This window comes from Phaenicophaeus curvirostris, chromosome 21 (assembly GCF_032191515.1).
Source record: "Phaenicophaeus curvirostris isolate KB17595 chromosome 21, BPBGC_Pcur_1.0, whole genome shotgun sequence".
Lineage (NCBI taxonomy): Eukaryota > Metazoa > Chordata > Aves > Cuculiformes > Cuculidae > Phaenicophaeus > Phaenicophaeus curvirostris.
Genome location: NC_091412.1, coordinates 7,499,169 through 7,515,503, shown reverse-complemented (window position 1 = coordinate 7,515,503; position 16,335 = coordinate 7,499,169). Strand labels below are relative to the sequence as shown.

The 16,335-nt window shown below is 44.7% G+C and overlaps 1 protein-coding gene across 1 annotated transcript; it reads right to left on the bottom strand.

Moving 5' to 3' along the window:
* Positions 1-3,582: 3,582 nt before the first annotated feature.
* Positions 3,583-9,297, bottom strand: CHCT1 (CHD1 helical C-terminal domain containing 1). Its single transcript, XM_069874359.1, has 5 exons — positions 9,247-9,297; positions 8,360-8,488; positions 7,223-7,398; positions 6,604-6,703; positions 3,583-3,756 (listed from the first exon to the last, which is right to left on the bottom strand). The coding sequence occupies exons 1-5, from the start codon at positions 9,295-9,297 to the stop codon at positions 3,583-3,585; spliced, it is 630 nt and encodes a 209-aa protein (XP_069730460.1).
* Between the last annotated feature and the right edge of the window lie 7,038 nt (positions 9,298-16,335).

Genomic DNA, 16,335 nt, shown 5'->3' with positions numbered 1-16,335 from the left:
GGGAGGCCGCTTGGCTCGTGGATGGTTTGGGGTTTTTAAGCATTAAGAGAAATCCTCCCTTGGACTTCCTGAGGCTCAGGGAGCTCTTGCTGTCTGGCAGAAAGTCTAGTGCATCTCCAAGAGGGATGGCTCCTGCCCTGGGAACATCCATCCCAGGGTGACTGGTTGCCACCAGGCACTGTTGCTGCGGGGCTGTGGGCAGCACAGGGTCTGCTTGTTCCTGACACCTCTTGTTTCCCACTAAATAAATAATGATTCGACTTGATCTGATGGGTCTTTTCCAACCTGGTGATTCTATGATTCTGTGAAATAGTTTCTGCCTTCTGTGGCACAAAATGTGCACTCTACAATCCTTAACTGTCACTAGTGGCCTCTGCTTGCACCACTTATATTTGTGGGTAAATGGGGTTTTGCATCTTTCTTTGCTCTACATTGTGCATTGACATTTTATGAACTACCTGAAAATGTTGCTTTCCTTAAGAGTCAAAGCCAAGGTTTTGCAACATTTCTATGAATTCCCTGATGCTCCATGTAAACTGAAAAGAGCAAACAGCATGAGTTAAGAAATGTGCATTGAGTGCTACAAGCCATGCGGTTGTGCAAGGTTGCTTTGGTAGCACCAACTGCTCACCAGCTTCCAAAACTGCCCAGCAGGAAAATGCAATCCCTGTATCGGTGCCATTTGTGCAATGTTGCATCTTGTGGTTTCTACCAAAGGTTTTCACATGATACATTAAGAGCAGGGACCTCCGAAGGTGAAACCTTTTCTCTTTGCCCACGTCACCTGATCAGGAAACTATGTGGTTATTTCTGGCAGAGCTCAGTTTTCCTTGAGAGCTTTCCTGTCACTTCTAAGTCACCTCAAATCCTGCCGGAAAAATTGTGGAGTAATCCAAGTACTGAGCAGGCTTTAATCTTGCTCAGTTCTGTCTTAAACAAGTGTGACGTTTTGAGGGCATGCAGTATTTTTCCAATAGAGCTACTTGGGCTACTACGCTTGTTCTAGAGAGTGTGTGCTGGGGAGAAAGCTGAAAACCTTCAGCTGAAAGGAATACTCTGTTGTTCTAAGAAAATTCCTCGTGTTCTGCTGCTGAACCAGGCCTGCACCACACAAGTGGTCAGGATTCCCCAGTACAAACGCACATCTTCTCCTACCCACAATGAACGCCAATGCGAGAAGCTGGATCTATCGCCCAGTGAAGGCAATGCACGACATCCTCCTCCACAACCTCTCTGGAACAATATTCTGTGTATTCTTGGCAGTGATGCTTCTCCAGGCAGCACAGCCAGGGACTTCAGTCCCTTGCCAAGGTATGTGGATGTCATCCAAGATGCCGTTTAAGAAGAATCTCTTGTCTTTATTCTAAAAACGCTCTCCCTTATCTGCCCGTCCAAAGGGATCTCGGAGGGATTTTTTTTTTTTGCTTGGATTCAGATCTGCAGACAATAACTAAGCGTCCTACCCAACCATCAGGGGTTTAATATGTACGAAGGAAGGATCTTTTAGGTTTTTACTGGATGGACTAAAAGATGTCCATGCCAAGCTATTAACATTTGTGATGTTTTCTTAAAACCTGAATTCCACTGTGAATCAAATCTAACCAACCTTAAAGCACAAACCAACCAGTTCGGTTACTATTTTTCTTTTCTTGCTATTCTTATTCTGAAGTGTTAGCTCCCAGGTGAGCCTCTTCCTGCAGCAGCAGTCAAACAGGGCTACAGCCATCTCGATCTGGATCGGTGGATGGCAGCTGCTGCATTTGCCAAGAGCATTGATGCATCTACAGGCTCATAGCCATTGTTTGCCCCAAACAGCTAGAAATAGCAAGTTTCTGAGAAAAAGTTATGCAGCTTGTAATATATTCTGTGGACCAGCCTCTTCCCTTCCTCTTTCGGTCTCTTCCCTGGTCGGTATGACTGCTGTTATGTGGAGGGATTCTATGTGTATACGTGTGTGTGTGTTAGTGGAAAGGAAGGGGGAGCTGACCCTGTTCTCATCAGAAGAGGGTTTCTGTCAGAGGAAGGACAGCAGCAGGTGCCTGCTTCATTACAAATGCTGGCCGTCTGTTATTGGGGTTTATACAGAAAGCATGAGGTAGTAAAAGTAGATCTAATACTTACACGTCCTTGATCAAGTCTTGATGCTGGTGCACAACTGTTGGAAAACTCCAGGGTAATAATAAATAAGATCAGGTGGTTTAGCAGCACTTTCTTTTTGCTTGGGTCGATGCTTGTTGCTATGACGCTGCAAGTATTTCAGGTTTTGTGGTTTTGGGAAACCATGAAGACTGCCTTTATTCCTTGTTTTCTTTTGTTCAGATGATGATACTCTATTCATTGATTTCTGTCTTTCTGACGACCTTGAAGTTGTCTGGGAACCTTAAAACCAAAAAGACCCACAATGTTAATGAAGTGTAACTTCTCTGAGAAGCTCTATCTTCACATGGTACTGGGGGGCCTGGGCTGTCCTCTGGGGCCTTTACTGAATGGGTTTTGCAGATGGTTCAACCCCACAACTACGCTGTCCCCAGAAGTATAAAGAAACAACAGGCTGCTCCTGATGGCTCATCCCCCAGGCGTGTAAGCAACCAGCAAACTGAAACTCTTGCGGTGTTCGTCATGTTTGAGTTGCAATAATTTTTAGTATTTCGTGCACTTTGTGTCTCTGGTGCATTTATCTACGTAAGAATTGGTTGGGTGGTATTTTCCCTGTTCTCACAGGGGAGTAGACAAGCGGAGGAGGATTGCCTAGAGTCACGTAGCTGGCGGCTAGTGTGGGACTCCTACTCAGCCTCCCAGATCATTCTGTCTAGCTCGCTCTTGTTTTTTGACTTTTAGTTTACCGATTTGGGTTTTAAGTGCTCCCTCAGAGCTGTTACATACCAGATTGGACCCTTTTAGAGGTAAACAGAGAGAGTTGGGGAGAAAAGAGATGAAAAGCAAGATGGTTATGAGTGCGTGAGAACTCCCACAGGACATGTGATTGCATTTTAGCAGCTTGAAAATAGGCTTATGTGGGACAAATCCTCCGTCTGCAGGCAGACTGTGGCACCTGTTTGTGGCAAAGCCGATCTCGTCAGCAATTGTTTCTAATGTTCCTTCTTCTTTCCTCCTTAGGGGTTTGTGTATGCTGGAGTTCTGGCTGGAGTAAACAGGCTGCCAGTGACTCTGGTTAGCAAACACCTGGCTACAGGTTGGGCTGCATTTTTGCTCTGGAAGACAAGCGTGTGTGGCTTTGCCAAGGTAGGCCCAGAGGCAAACCAGAATTACGATCTGAGCATCTAGATTGCTATGTAAAGACACTGTAATTAATGCTAACTGACGTGGGCCAACAAAGGGATATCTTTTCTTTCCTTACTGCAACCTTATGCTATAGCAGCTTCTCTTGGTGTTTTCCCTACTCTTACGTCTCTTCTGAGACAGCAGTTCAACCTGCTCAACTCTTCTAGCTCCATCACTGATCTCATTTTCACCCGCTAATCCTTTTGCAAAAACCACCCAGTGTAGGTGGCTCTTTTTAAGCAGGAAAAATTCCTTTCCTGCTTGGTGCCCGTGTGACGCTGGCTAGGGGAGTACCTCTCGTCAGTCATTGTTGCTGCGTAGTGACTTGGTGGGTGTTGCGGTGGTGACGGTCTCTTGGCCCAAGTGTTCTTGTTCTCTCTTCTTGGAGAGACCCCAGCTGATGTAAAGCTGCTTCAGTTTCGATTCTTCAAGTTGTGGAAAGGAATCTGGGTTTTCTGGAGGGCAGTATAATTTCTTAAAAAAAAAAATAAAAAAAAATTTAAAGCTATTTACATGAGCAAATACCATGCACTGACTCATGCTTGGGTGATAACTCTTGCTTAACCATAGTCCTGTTGGGTGGCGGCAGTGATGGGCTGAGAAATGACTGTATCATCTGCACAAATTCTCTCTCTGTGGTTTGTTTGATCCTCACAGTTGAGATCTGAGGCTCCATCCCACTGAGCAGCCAGTCCTGCTGGCCTCTGCAAAGCCCTGTTTTCTGTGCAGCCCCTTCTCCCTGCGTGGATGCCCAGCCCAGTCTACCTATGCACCTAAAAACCTGTGTTTTAAAGCAAGAACCCTTCTCAGCACAGGGGTGAGAGGACTGTCTTTTTTTCCAGGTGCTTTGGAGGGACAGTCAGGAGCTGGTGGTGCTGTTGGGTGGCTGTTTGAGGCAGGGTTCGAGCGTGTGCAGGGGGTGGTGGGTGCTGTGCAGCCCTGAGCCGCCGGTGGGGTGCGGGCTGCCACTGGATGTCACTGTCGCTTTATGGCACTGGGAGAAGGGCTCGGGAGGCGATGGGTCCCTGCGCTGAGCATCCCGAGGGTGGTGGGAAGGTACCACGGAGCTGGATGGAGAGCGGCTGCCCGCCCTGCCCATCCTTCTAGGCAATCCCCGGGGAAAAATAACTTTTCTGTTGACTGTGGTTACGCTGTTTGGCTTTTCATTTTAGAACAATCAGGTTCCAGAGTCTCAGCCTAGAAGATTTATTTCTTTACTTTCTTGCATTGAGATGGGGAGCTGTTTTCTACAGCTTTTGGCAGAATATGGGAGTCAGTAATTAGAGAAGGAAAGTGATGCTCTGTTCTGGGTCTAAGCTGAGAAGCAGCTCTGCTCTGGTATTTTCAGTAAGTCTAAAATCAGAGTTGGGACCGGTGTTTAAATTCAAATATGATCGTGGGGTTTTGTGATAACAATTATTTTTAAAAAGCCTAGAAGCTCAAATGTGAGGGAAGCAGACAGAGATCCCTGATTCAAAGCTGACTGGTGAGCAAGGCTGGTGGACGGCTGCTCACTAGCCTCTGTCCTTTAACAAAATTCACAGAATTATCAAATTAACATGCTGACAACCTCAGTTGCTTACTAATTACACATTGATTCTGTATTTTTATGCTCATTCGCCTAAATAATGAGGTGTTTCCAAATAATCTATTTCTGTGGTGCGGAGCGGGCTGGTCCCCCCCGGATCTGCAGCCTGTTGTTTATGCTCTAGCAGGGAGCGACTGCTGTTCCCTTCCCACGAAGGGCAAAGATGCTTATTTTTTCTCCCACTTGTCTTGCATAACAAAAGGCATTTGTCAACCGTTACATAACGGCGGAATTTGTCACTGCTTCTCTGCCTTTTTGGAGGCAGCCTCATCCCCAGTGCCGAGCATCCGTCACCAGCAGGCTCTCGCTGGCTGAAGGCTGCTTCCCTACTCTGGTGCATCCCCGATAGCACACAAAGCAGCATGGCCAATGCTTGTCACCCACCATTCAGCTTTTCTCCTTTTTTTCCCCTCCTTGGAAAGGAAGATGTGGAATTGTGTGGTTTAGTTGTGCTTTTTCTTTAGGGAAGCAAAGACTGGGGGCTTTTACCAGGGAGTGGGAAGGTTTTGCATAGGGCATTTGCTTTTTAATACAAGTTCCAAGGTGGCTATGGGGAGTGACCCTCAAGCATGACCCCTATGGGTGTCCTTAGCCGAGGTTGAGTCCTGGGCTTGGCTGAGCTCTAAGCTGGAAGTGGAGCTTGTTTCTCCCTCTGCAGCCCTCACAAGTTTAAGGGAGCAAGAACGACTGTCGACGCCTGCCTCTGGAGTTGCCAATTGCTGTTTTAACATCTCCCAGTCTATCTCGGGCATCTCATACCCGTAACAGGAATTTGCATTTGGGTATTTACAATATGTTTTATTTCCTCATTGTTAGAATATCTTTTTAAAGCCTTAAAAATAATCAAATGGGTTTGCTTCCCTGTAAAATAAAAGCACAGACTCTGTGGCCAGCTCCCCCCTTTCTCTCTAACTGGAAGGGAGAGAGCTGTTTACCTGCGGCTCCAAGCTTATTTATGGCCTTATCACTGTCAGCTATCGGATGACCACAGCTCCCTTTCTAAAGGGAAACAAGCAGTGCTCTGGTAGTCCAGCAAGGTCTCACCTGCTGCTGCTTTCTAATTTACTCAAAACAATTTCCTAATGGACTCCTTTTTCTTTATGTATTTTTTAAATTATAGGTCTGTTTTTTAATTTTTTTTAGTAAACTTGTTAAAGTATGTATTTCTTGTGGACCTTTGAACTTCCTGGTGTACTCAGCCTTTGCTCAGGAGATATGTTTAGGGTTGGCTATGGGTGCTTAAATGGGTTAACCCTTCAGAGTCAGTATTTTTGAGAAACCGTTCATTACAGTTTCTTTGTGTAGCTGATACTTAGGCACAGAAATCAGCTTTGGCAAGCACAAGCTTTACCTAAACTGGTTGTCTGTTTTGAAGTTTAACTACTGTATCATCAGATAAAACTATGGATCAGATTTAGTCTGTAAAGTGTGACTGAAAATATGGGATCAGCAACTAGCTCCAAAACCTGTAAACCACAGTGCTGGGATCACCAGCTCAGCTTCCCAATGCAGACCAGAGCAAGACACTGGCAGCTGTGACAGCTGAGCACCAGCGTTACAGTAGGAACTGGCAGTATCTGCAGGATTTGTGGCCTTTTGATAAACAGACTTCTTGGTAGCAGGATTTTTCCTTTGGCATGGATCAGCCTATGTAAACTGCATGCTATAGTTATCCCCTTCAAGTCAACACAGCAGGAACACCTCGTGTGGTATTAATTTTCTTGTATGCTTACCAGAAACTTATCCATGCGATTGTTCTTGATGTATTTATACAGCTTCCGCAGCTGCTTTGCATCCATCTCTGAAAAGAGGGCAACGTACTGCCAGAAGGACCTTGGGAAAAGAAAAACATGTGGATTATGCATGCAAGTACGAACTTCATCCTCTTCCTCATTCTATTCCCTGGTTCTGGCTTGGCGAGTGTAATAACTGATGTACCCTTTGCATGGTGCTTTTTTTTTTTCTCTCCCTAACCCCTCTTCTTTATCCTCCCCAAAGCTTATAAGTTTTTAAAGAATTGCTCTTTCTGAGCACGAGAAGGATTATCCGTTAACTCAGGTGGTCATGTAGGAGGCCCTTTACTTGCAAAGGGATGTTGCTGACAGAGAGCAACAACAACAGGCCCTGTGCTGGGCAGGGCTAGTGCCACACAGACTCTGCTAAAACTACCTGCGAATTCTGTGAGCATTCAGCAGTTTACAGCAAGCTATACAGATCTCCTTTAGATATCCAGCCTGATTTCTAGAAATGTAGGGCCAAAGTGCCCTCCAGGAGCAGGAGGACCAGGAGCCTGTCTCACTGGGAGCATCATCTGGTTGGAACCACGGGCCCCAAGTAAGAGAAGATCCTTACTTCTTCCAGAGCTTGACTTCTGAGTCTCTGCAGTGCTTCTGGAGAAACAGTTCCATGTGGTCCCCAATTGCAGTCAAACTTTCCTTCGTGTATTTTGCTTTTTTCTCTGTGGGGAGGTGCTGGGGCAAATGCAGTTTCCTAAGTGACTTCTTAAAAGGTCTGAAAAGCTCCTTGCACTGTAAAGAGAAAGTGTTGGCATAGGAATTCAGCACTTAAATCCAGGTCTCATGCATTCCTTTGTCACTAAATAAATAGATTTAAAAAATGGCTGGGAAAGCACTAAAGAGACATTGTGTTCTGGCGCCTCCTGCGTGAACATGGGGCAACTGATGTGGGTTTTCAGGGGGCCTCTCTCAGTGCTCCCAGTGCTTTGCAGAGCTGCTCCTGCGCATCCCAAAGTTGGTGACAACCTGGGCAAAGCACATCAAAGGTGACATGAAAATGCAACTGAGGGATTTCCAAGACTGGAAATTCTTTTTTTACGTTGTAGGGTGAAAGGCATACATTGCAGGCTACAGAAGAGTTGTTTTTCTGGAGGGAGGGGGGAAAAGGGAACTGCTTTACTGCTTTTCTCACACCGCTTCTTCCTGTGGCCAAACCTGGCACGTGTTGCAAATGTTCACGCATGACAAGTGAGCAAATGCTGCATCTGGATGCCCTCCCTTGTGTCCATCTTTTTTTGTTGTTTGTTTTGTTGTTTTTTTTATTTTTTTTTTATTGTCTGTTACATGCACTGGGCCACATCTGAGGCTGTGGTTATGCCACGACGCCCCAGGAATGGGAAGGTCCTGGTGTGAGATAGAGCTGTGTGGCTGCAGTGTAAGTGATGCAGAGGAACCAAACTGCCAGAGTATGTGAAATGATAATGTAGCAGTACATGTTTTGAAACTGAACAGTGCATGTTCGTTGCTGTTGGTTTGGGTTTTCTGTGGTTTTGTGGTTAGTTGCCTTTTTTTTTTTTTTTTTTGAGCTAGAAGCCTGATGGACTGGAAAACAAAGATGAGGTAAAAACTTTCAGACGTGGAAGAAAGCTACAGAATGTGTCTTGTCCTGCTTTTTTGCTGTCTGCCAAGCTCCTCTTGAGAACCTGAGGTGCTACTGTATTTTTCTACTGCTAAATTCTATCCAGTATCTCACAACTTTAAAGGCGTCCTCATCAAGGCCGTCTGCACAGCGGATGAGCTCAGTCTTGCGTAGCGGAGCACTCTCACTGCCCTTTACAGAGGTTTCCTCCTTTGCTGTGCCAGCCTGGTCCTTCTGTGTGGTCTACAAATCGCCAAAGCCATAGGTTAGTATTCCAGTTCATGCAAACCTTGCATCCTCTCTTTAAAAAAACTGCCAAAGACTAACCCTTACCTAAGGCTCAAAAACATTTCTTTTCCTGCCTGATCGTTTCAGATTGGTTTTCAAATGTCGTTAATGAAGCTAAGTATTCAATTATAATTAAAGGGCATAAGAATTAGGTGCCTACTTGAAGTCCTTTTGGGAAATCTACCTTAAATTACAAGGTAAATAACGGCAACTTGTTCCTGATTAGTTACTAATGGCATTAATCAAATATGGGCTGGCAGTCACTTGTTAAGTGGAAATGTGTGATTACAATAGGCTCATTGTAACACCACACTACTCCATCCGGAGCTTTTATTGATGGCAAAGGTACCTGGGCTGACCTATGCAAAGCCAGATGGAAAACAAAGCAAAATGCTCAGCCACTGCACTTGCACCTCCTTGGTCCAGGCAGGGGGATATTTTCTCTTGTAAAGGGTAGTGGTTGTTTTCCCTGTGCTGACATTTGTGTAGGTACCTCCTTCACTTGTCTTTTGGAAAGCAAAGCTTATGTAACTGACTTAAATGCAGGCTTGTGTTGTCTTTTAAATATGCTGAAGTGTGTAGGAAGAGAAGTCCTCCCCTCTCTGACATGTTCTGCTCCCTTGGGAGATTTACTTCTCTGCAAATTTGAGGTGAAATTGGAGCTGGACTCTATTTCCCTCTTGCTATGTGCCAATCTCCCTATCTGTGCTCACCTGGCCATCCTTGCCATCTTCGCTGCTGTCCCTTGCCCTGGCTCCATCCATTTTATCCTTTAAGTCCACCTTCTCCATGGGACACAGAGTACCTCTCACTTGCACCAGGTAGGAAGGGGTAACTGACCTGAGTTTGGACTGGAATGTTCTGGGGTGACCATGGTTACCAGGGTGCCTGGACACCAGTTTTAAGGCCTACTGACCACAGAGACTGTTGGGTTCCACCAGCCCTATCACACTGTGGACTTCTGGAACAGAGTCACTTCTCCCCATCAGTTTCGCTGCTGATTAGTGGTCCTAAAGAAAGAGGCAGAAATCCCTGGATTTTCCCTTTGCTGGTAGTGGTCAGGATGTTCGATGCTGTGAATGGTTCCCGTGGGCAATGTGAAGGAAATGTCCTTTGCATTGTTAGCACCTGTGGGAGCTTGGTGGTGTCTCTGGGGCTCTTTGTTGGTGCTGGGTTTGTACCTGCAGTAAACCCAGTACCCATATCTGTGTATCAGTACAGATTATTTTGGCCTCTGAAGGTGGTGCAAAGTGCAGCTTTCTGAGTCACATGCGTGGCTGTGTGTGCCGTGCTGGCTATCCGCAAGTGTGGGTGCAGTTCCTGGCATGAACAATCACATTTTTCCTCTACAGATTGTGCCCTGGTGAGTTCAAGTTGGGCCTTTCTGCAGGTCTCCCACTGTACCTGCTGAGCCTCTCAGGGGAGGCACCAGCTCCAAGGCACATGGGGCTGGGAATGATCTCCATAGCAGAATCAGTCCCATTCAATAGGAAACAGAGGTGCAACCAGGAAAAGGGACCTTGGGTTGCACCCTAGGTGCTTTTCAGGGAGCCGGTTGGATTTGAGACCTCAATTTCCCTCACAGTGTAGTGGAAATCTGGGGTTATCTCCTTTACAGATGGCAGTGAAGGCCAACCGCAGTGAGATCTCTCTCTCCTGAGTAACATCTCTTTTAAAGCTTTCCTTTTTTGAAAGAATAAATTACAGTTGCCAGGAAGAAGCCTGGAAAGGCTTAGAGTTAAAGGGACTTTGCTTTGGAAATTTACTTCAAGGCAAAATGCATTCACAAAGAAAAAAGTGTAGGGCTCCCATCATGCCCTGACCAGTCAGACAAGTGCAATTGTTTCGTCCCCTGGACAATTAGTGTAATTGCTGCAGCTGTGATTCAGCTGTCTCCTGTGCCAGGTCGCTTCTGGTACCGGGAGTCATCTCGAGGGTTGTACAAAGGGCTCCTCTCTCCGAGGTCTCCCTGGGCATGGCTGTGCTGAGGGACCGGCACTGCTCTTTGCGGAAGTTCGGCCCCTTTCGGTCAAGGATTTCTGTGTGCAGCTGGTGACAATGAACATTCAATGAGACAAGTGCCCAGCGCAGGTAGAAGCCTTGTTAAACTGCCTATAGATGGGTCCTGAAACAGAGGCAGTTGTTATTTTCAGGCTGTCTTAAAGAAGTTTGGCTTTTACCCGTGATTGAATTCAATAATGACAAAAATCCATTAAGACAAGCCCTCCCCTTAAGATATCTGTGGTATTTTCTCTGCTGTGTCTGCTTTTTGCCTCCTCCACATCTGAAATTTTGCTGTTAGCTCTCTGACGCAGGAGCCTTGCACAGGTAGTGCTCAGCAGACGCAAAGACAATTATCTTCTGACGTGTTGTTGGGTTTGCCTTGACCTTCTGAGGTATGTTACAACTTGTTTAGCCTATACTAGGATTTTACGGTATGTTCTATATTACTTAATACAACATAAGCTGTGCAGAGGGAAGCAGTGGTGATAGCATGGATGAGCATAGCTGTGCTGCTTCAGTCTGGTTGTTGTGAGGACTAAGTTAGAGGTGGTTTGTTTAAAGGGGATGTTGAAAATGCAGCTGGTTTCTCTATGTCCATTACCAACTGTCCTCTTGCTGTGTTTGCTGCCTGCAGTCAGGACATATGTCCCCAGTGTAGGTGGAACTCCTCTCCTTTTCACCTTTAAAGGTTTAAACCAAGAAGTTCCCAGCTTATGTCCTTACCTCTCAAGTCAGGACATCAAAGGTTAGTGTGTTCCTGGCTAACAGGAACACAAGAGAAATTAAGCTGCTTCAGCACAAGCATTCACAAGTGTTAGCACCTTGATTCGAAGCCCTTTAGGAGTTCTAGAGACGTACAATGTTTGTTAGCATAGGCATAGCCCATATCTGCGTGGCCATATCTGTGTCCTTGTGAGATTACAGCTTCCATGGAGCATGTGACTGCAACACGGAGAGGGTCTCTTGGCTTATCGTGTGTACACTTCACTTCAGAGGATGGAGAAGGCCTTGAGTTCCCCTTGGAAATTTGAGTACCTTTCTGTGTACACTGCACTTAGAGCTCAGCCAAAGCCATAAATATACAAGTAGCAGGTATAGATGGACCTCCCTGGCTTGACTTCATCTGAGGATGAGTCTGTAGTTACGAGTTGTCCATTAACCTGGCTTGCAGCAGAGCCATGATCTTAGTAGTCTTTGGCATTACTCAGCACAGCAGTAGAGCAGGAGCCAAGGCAGCTGAGGCTGCAAAATGCCTTTTTTCACTGTTGAACTGTACAATAATGTTCAAAAGTGTGCTCTGAGCATTGAAGCTATAAACTTTCCATGTTTCTTGCAGTTCTTTTTGGTAGCACTGAGTCTGATTTCAGTTCATTTTGTTCAACATATAAGGTCTTCTGGAGGAGCCCACTCCTACAAGATCAGGCATGAGATGTGCCTATGAGTCCTCAGAAATCTCTGGTTACATCCCTCTCCTCCGCCCTGCTGGAAGACAACATTACTTTCTGTTTGTAACCTATCATGCTGGAAGATGGCATAACCCAGACCACGTCTATGTAAATCTATCAGATTATACTGCCTACCTAAGGGCAGGAATTCTTTGAAACAATGTTCTAATTGGATGGGGAAAAGTCAGGAGTACAAACAGATTATGTATCTCAAATTTCTGCCTGTGAAGGAAAGGGAACCTAATTGCCAGTCAAACACACTGTACTGTAACAGTGCACCTTAGGGAAAACCTTCCTTTTCCCCTGACAGCTCTTTTGTGAATATTAATTTCTGCTATTTGAGTATCTCAGCCTTCCAGGAGCTGTGCAAGGGCAAACATTAACCAACTTTTCTAGTACAGTAGCTCTTCCAGTGCAACAGTAGACCTAAAGCCAAAAAGGAAACAGTTGTGAAGATGCTCTGTTTATGCTGCTGTTTGTTAGTTGCTGTTTTAGGCAGATTTAGCATTGATACTACATGTGATGTGATGAGTCAGGCTGCACATAATATGCAGGCATCTGATCTGATGTAATATTTACTGGTAGGTCACAGGGAAGGAGAGCTGATAAATGTAGATAAATATACACCCATTTTACATTATACTTAAACCAACTGCATGTACACGTGGTTTAGTTAAACATTAAAATCCGAACATCTTTGCCAGATGCATCGCAATGTGATACTAAATAGGAATTGGAACGAGGAATGGTTTCTAGCAATTTGTTTCTACCAGGAGGATAGTGAACGCTTCATTTGATGGAGTGATTAATGATGCTCAGCGCCACTGCTCAGGCTGTAGGGGCGAAGGCTTTGCTAATTGGATGTGGAAATTCCTTTCCTGGTGCATAAGGATGATGAAAACTTTCACAGCCAACTGCAGACCCATCTTCTCATTGCAGCTGGATGCCAGTAAATACAGCTCAACTTAATCTGTTTTCTATCAGGGGAAGAGATCTGAAAGGGAATTTGGGCCTAGTTATTGTTTCTGTGTGGCATCATTAGAGGCGTCTTAATATACCCTAGGAGTCCCTTTTTACTAAGTGTTGGGAGTTGATCATTTAATCACTTGTTTGAACTAACATGGTGAAGAACACAAATACAATTTGTGAGCAGGGGTGTGTAAAAGCTGCAAATATACCTGCATCAATTTTAGCCACTTAATCTCTTCTTGAAAAATTTGATTAGATGTCATCAAATTATTCCTATACTGCAAGAGAGCTACCCAAGCCTTTCATGGTCCCTAAAGCTACTCGTGACTAACCTCACGTGCTTGACATGCCCTTGTCAACAAGGGGCATGTATCTTCAGGTGTTTGTACATTATTCTACACATAAATAGTTTTGTAGATGTTTGTCTTCAGCTTCTCAGCCAGCTGTTATTCAGCTTACTAATGATATTTGCTAATGTCATGTAACTATTTTTTAAGCTACTTGAAGTCCTCAGGAACTGAAAGAGCATTATCAGCTGCCACCATGCTTTGCAACTTGCAGCTGAATAGAAACAGGACAGTTAAAGCTTTCCTCCTTATTGTGCTTCATAAGTTTTCAGGGGGTTTATGCAAATTGTAATAGAAATTGTTAGTGAGATGTTAATAAGCTCATCCCTTTGCTGCTGCTTATAAAATCAGATCTATAAAACGGTGAGGATCTTTTAATATTAACAAAAGAAGTTAAATTATTTGCAGTCTTTTGGATCCTATAATTGCAACTGTGGTATGTGATGTAGGCATTGTTCATTTTCCCCTTCTTAACAAATGTACCCACCATCTTAGTAACTTATAGAAGCATCCTGGAAAATGATGAAACTGGTATGCCTGTGCTAAAAGGTCAGCTCTGCCTGGGGAATGTAGCAAGGATTTGCATGGGATTAGCAAGAAGTGCAGAGAGGCACTGAATGTATAAGCCAAATAGGAGTCATGGCGTTGAGGTAGGAGGTAAAAGAAAAAAAAAAGAAATGAAGGAGAGGTGGGAGAACAAAGCCCTGGTTGGGAGAGAAGAGAGGGCTTAGAATCAAAAGTCAAGGAGAAAAGTAGGCATAACCAGGTGGGAAATCCAGTTGCTCTGGGAGCCAGGGAAAGAGCTCTCCCGGTCTCAAAATTGGAGAAAACAGCCTGAAGTGGAGAGAGAGAGAGACAGACAATCTAGTGGAGAAATGCCCGTCAGGTCAAGGATGCCTTCAGGAGGGCTGTACAGAACATGGTGATGCTTTTTTTCAGTTAGCTATGAAGAAAAGCAACTCCTAGGAAAGCCCCTGCTGATTTAGAGAGCAAAGTGCCAGCCACCTTTTGCCCAGCTCTGTACTAAGAAGAAGTAGTGAGGAGCTTACAGATCTCCTCTGTGCCTGCCCCGTGCTCTGCATTCACAGCTCTACCCTTGCCATTCTATGAGCCCTCCTCAGCCAACAGCTTCTCTCTTATGAGATGTTTCCTCTTTTTACAATGGAGAGGAATGCAGTAATAAAATAACAAAAACTCAAGAGAAATAACAGGGGATATTCCTCTCTTTGCACTAGAGGAATAAAACGTCAGGCAATCAGAAGGGGTTCTCCTGTCCTGAGTTTTGTTCCTAGTGTGGAGGCTTTTCTCTAAACAGCTCAATGGGGAAAAACATTTGCCATGTTGTATCTGCGTATACGAAGAGGATGGAAAATAACAACTGGTCAGAGCAATTGGAGCTCAGAGCCAGGAGCCTGTCTGCATCAGGTCTCTCCCCTCTCTGAGTCATCGCACCCTTTATTTCAAGCCTCCCTTTATGTCAGAGGCTCTCAAATCTGTATCTTCTTTTCATCTTTCCCTTGCTCCTTTACAAGATTTGAATATCTGCCTCCAGTGATCTTGTTCCTTGCACAGGAGTGTCAGACTGCCTACAATTCCCACTGCAATCACTGCTGCTGGGCTGGCTGCCTGCTGGCACACTGCATGATGGGGCTTCTGGGCACAGGGCGTGTGCCAGGGCTGCAAGGAGCAACGAAGTTCAGTCTCCTGGTAGTATTCACGTCTCATCCCTCTGTTGTCACTAATGCCCTTTTCATGCACATCCCACCTTGAATTTCTTGCCTTTCTCTTGCTCCGATACCTGTTCCTCCCATGACAGTTCCCAGGGCTTGACCCTGTATGTAAGAGGAGTGGCCAGTGCTTGGAGTATTTTTAAGTTTCCACTTAACACTTACCTCAGTTCATGGATTTTCCAGAGGAAGTCAGATTTTGGGGACATTTATAAAATTTATTTTGGTTTTATTGAAAAAAGACGGAAAAAGCAAGGGAATTCCCCTCCAGTCTGCAGAACGTAGCTACCAAGAGAAGTGACTTCATTTCTCTTTCTTAAAGCATTGAACACCCTGTTATGCTTAAAATAATAAAATTGGAGAAGGCCAGCCTTCTTTCCATGATGGGTTTCAGTTTGTTGTAATAACAGTGCAATGGGGTAACTATAGTGAAACATAGGCTCTGCTGAGACAGGCAGAAGAAAAAGAAAAGCAGAGTGTGGCATTTAATTTCTGCAGTGTTCTGATTCCCTCCTACCAGCCTGAAAATGCTAAACATGATCCTTTGTCTGGCATATGGGGATTTGGAGAATTGTTGCTAATTACTGCAGTTGTGCTATCTGGCTTAACTGGCTTAAATAATATATTAAGTGCTTTTATGATCTTTCACAACACGGTGGAATGCAAAGAGGTGCATTTTATGCTGTTTATACTTTATCACAGGCATAACTTATATAACATTAATCTGCAGAAAAAAATTGGTTTTGATGATTTAGTGCTTGTATAATTCTCAGGCAGGGCTCTAAATGCTGAAATCCTGTTGTGCTAGGTGCTAGGCAGATGCAGAGTGTGCATTTCTGTCTTAGAAGGTGGAGTTTTATTGCAGGGAAAGAGGCTGTGGGTGGCTACAGGGAACGATGGGGCCAAAGTAGTTGGGATACTAGGGAAAGATCTCGGGACGCTGCTGGTCAAAGCACTTCTAGGTTAATGTAGGTTTGAAGGCAAAGGCAAAAAGAGTGGGATCTGGAAGAGGATGGCAGGATGTCATGATCAAACTTATTTAAGGAACATTTTCATTATTTTAATTAAAATTTAATTTGTAATTAGGAACAGGATAGTAAGCATCACATCTAGAACTGGGAGTATTTGAGGGTCTAGACTAGTGCTTATCCAGAAAAAGATGAAAAGCATTATGTCCTGCTCAAGGGTCTTTTTTTATCCCTTGCTTTTTTAGCAATAATTCTGTTAGTCATCTGATTCCACTCAAATTTCAGTGTCTCTTGCCTCAAAATCTAAATTTTCTATTCTCTGCTATTGCACCTAATGCTTAA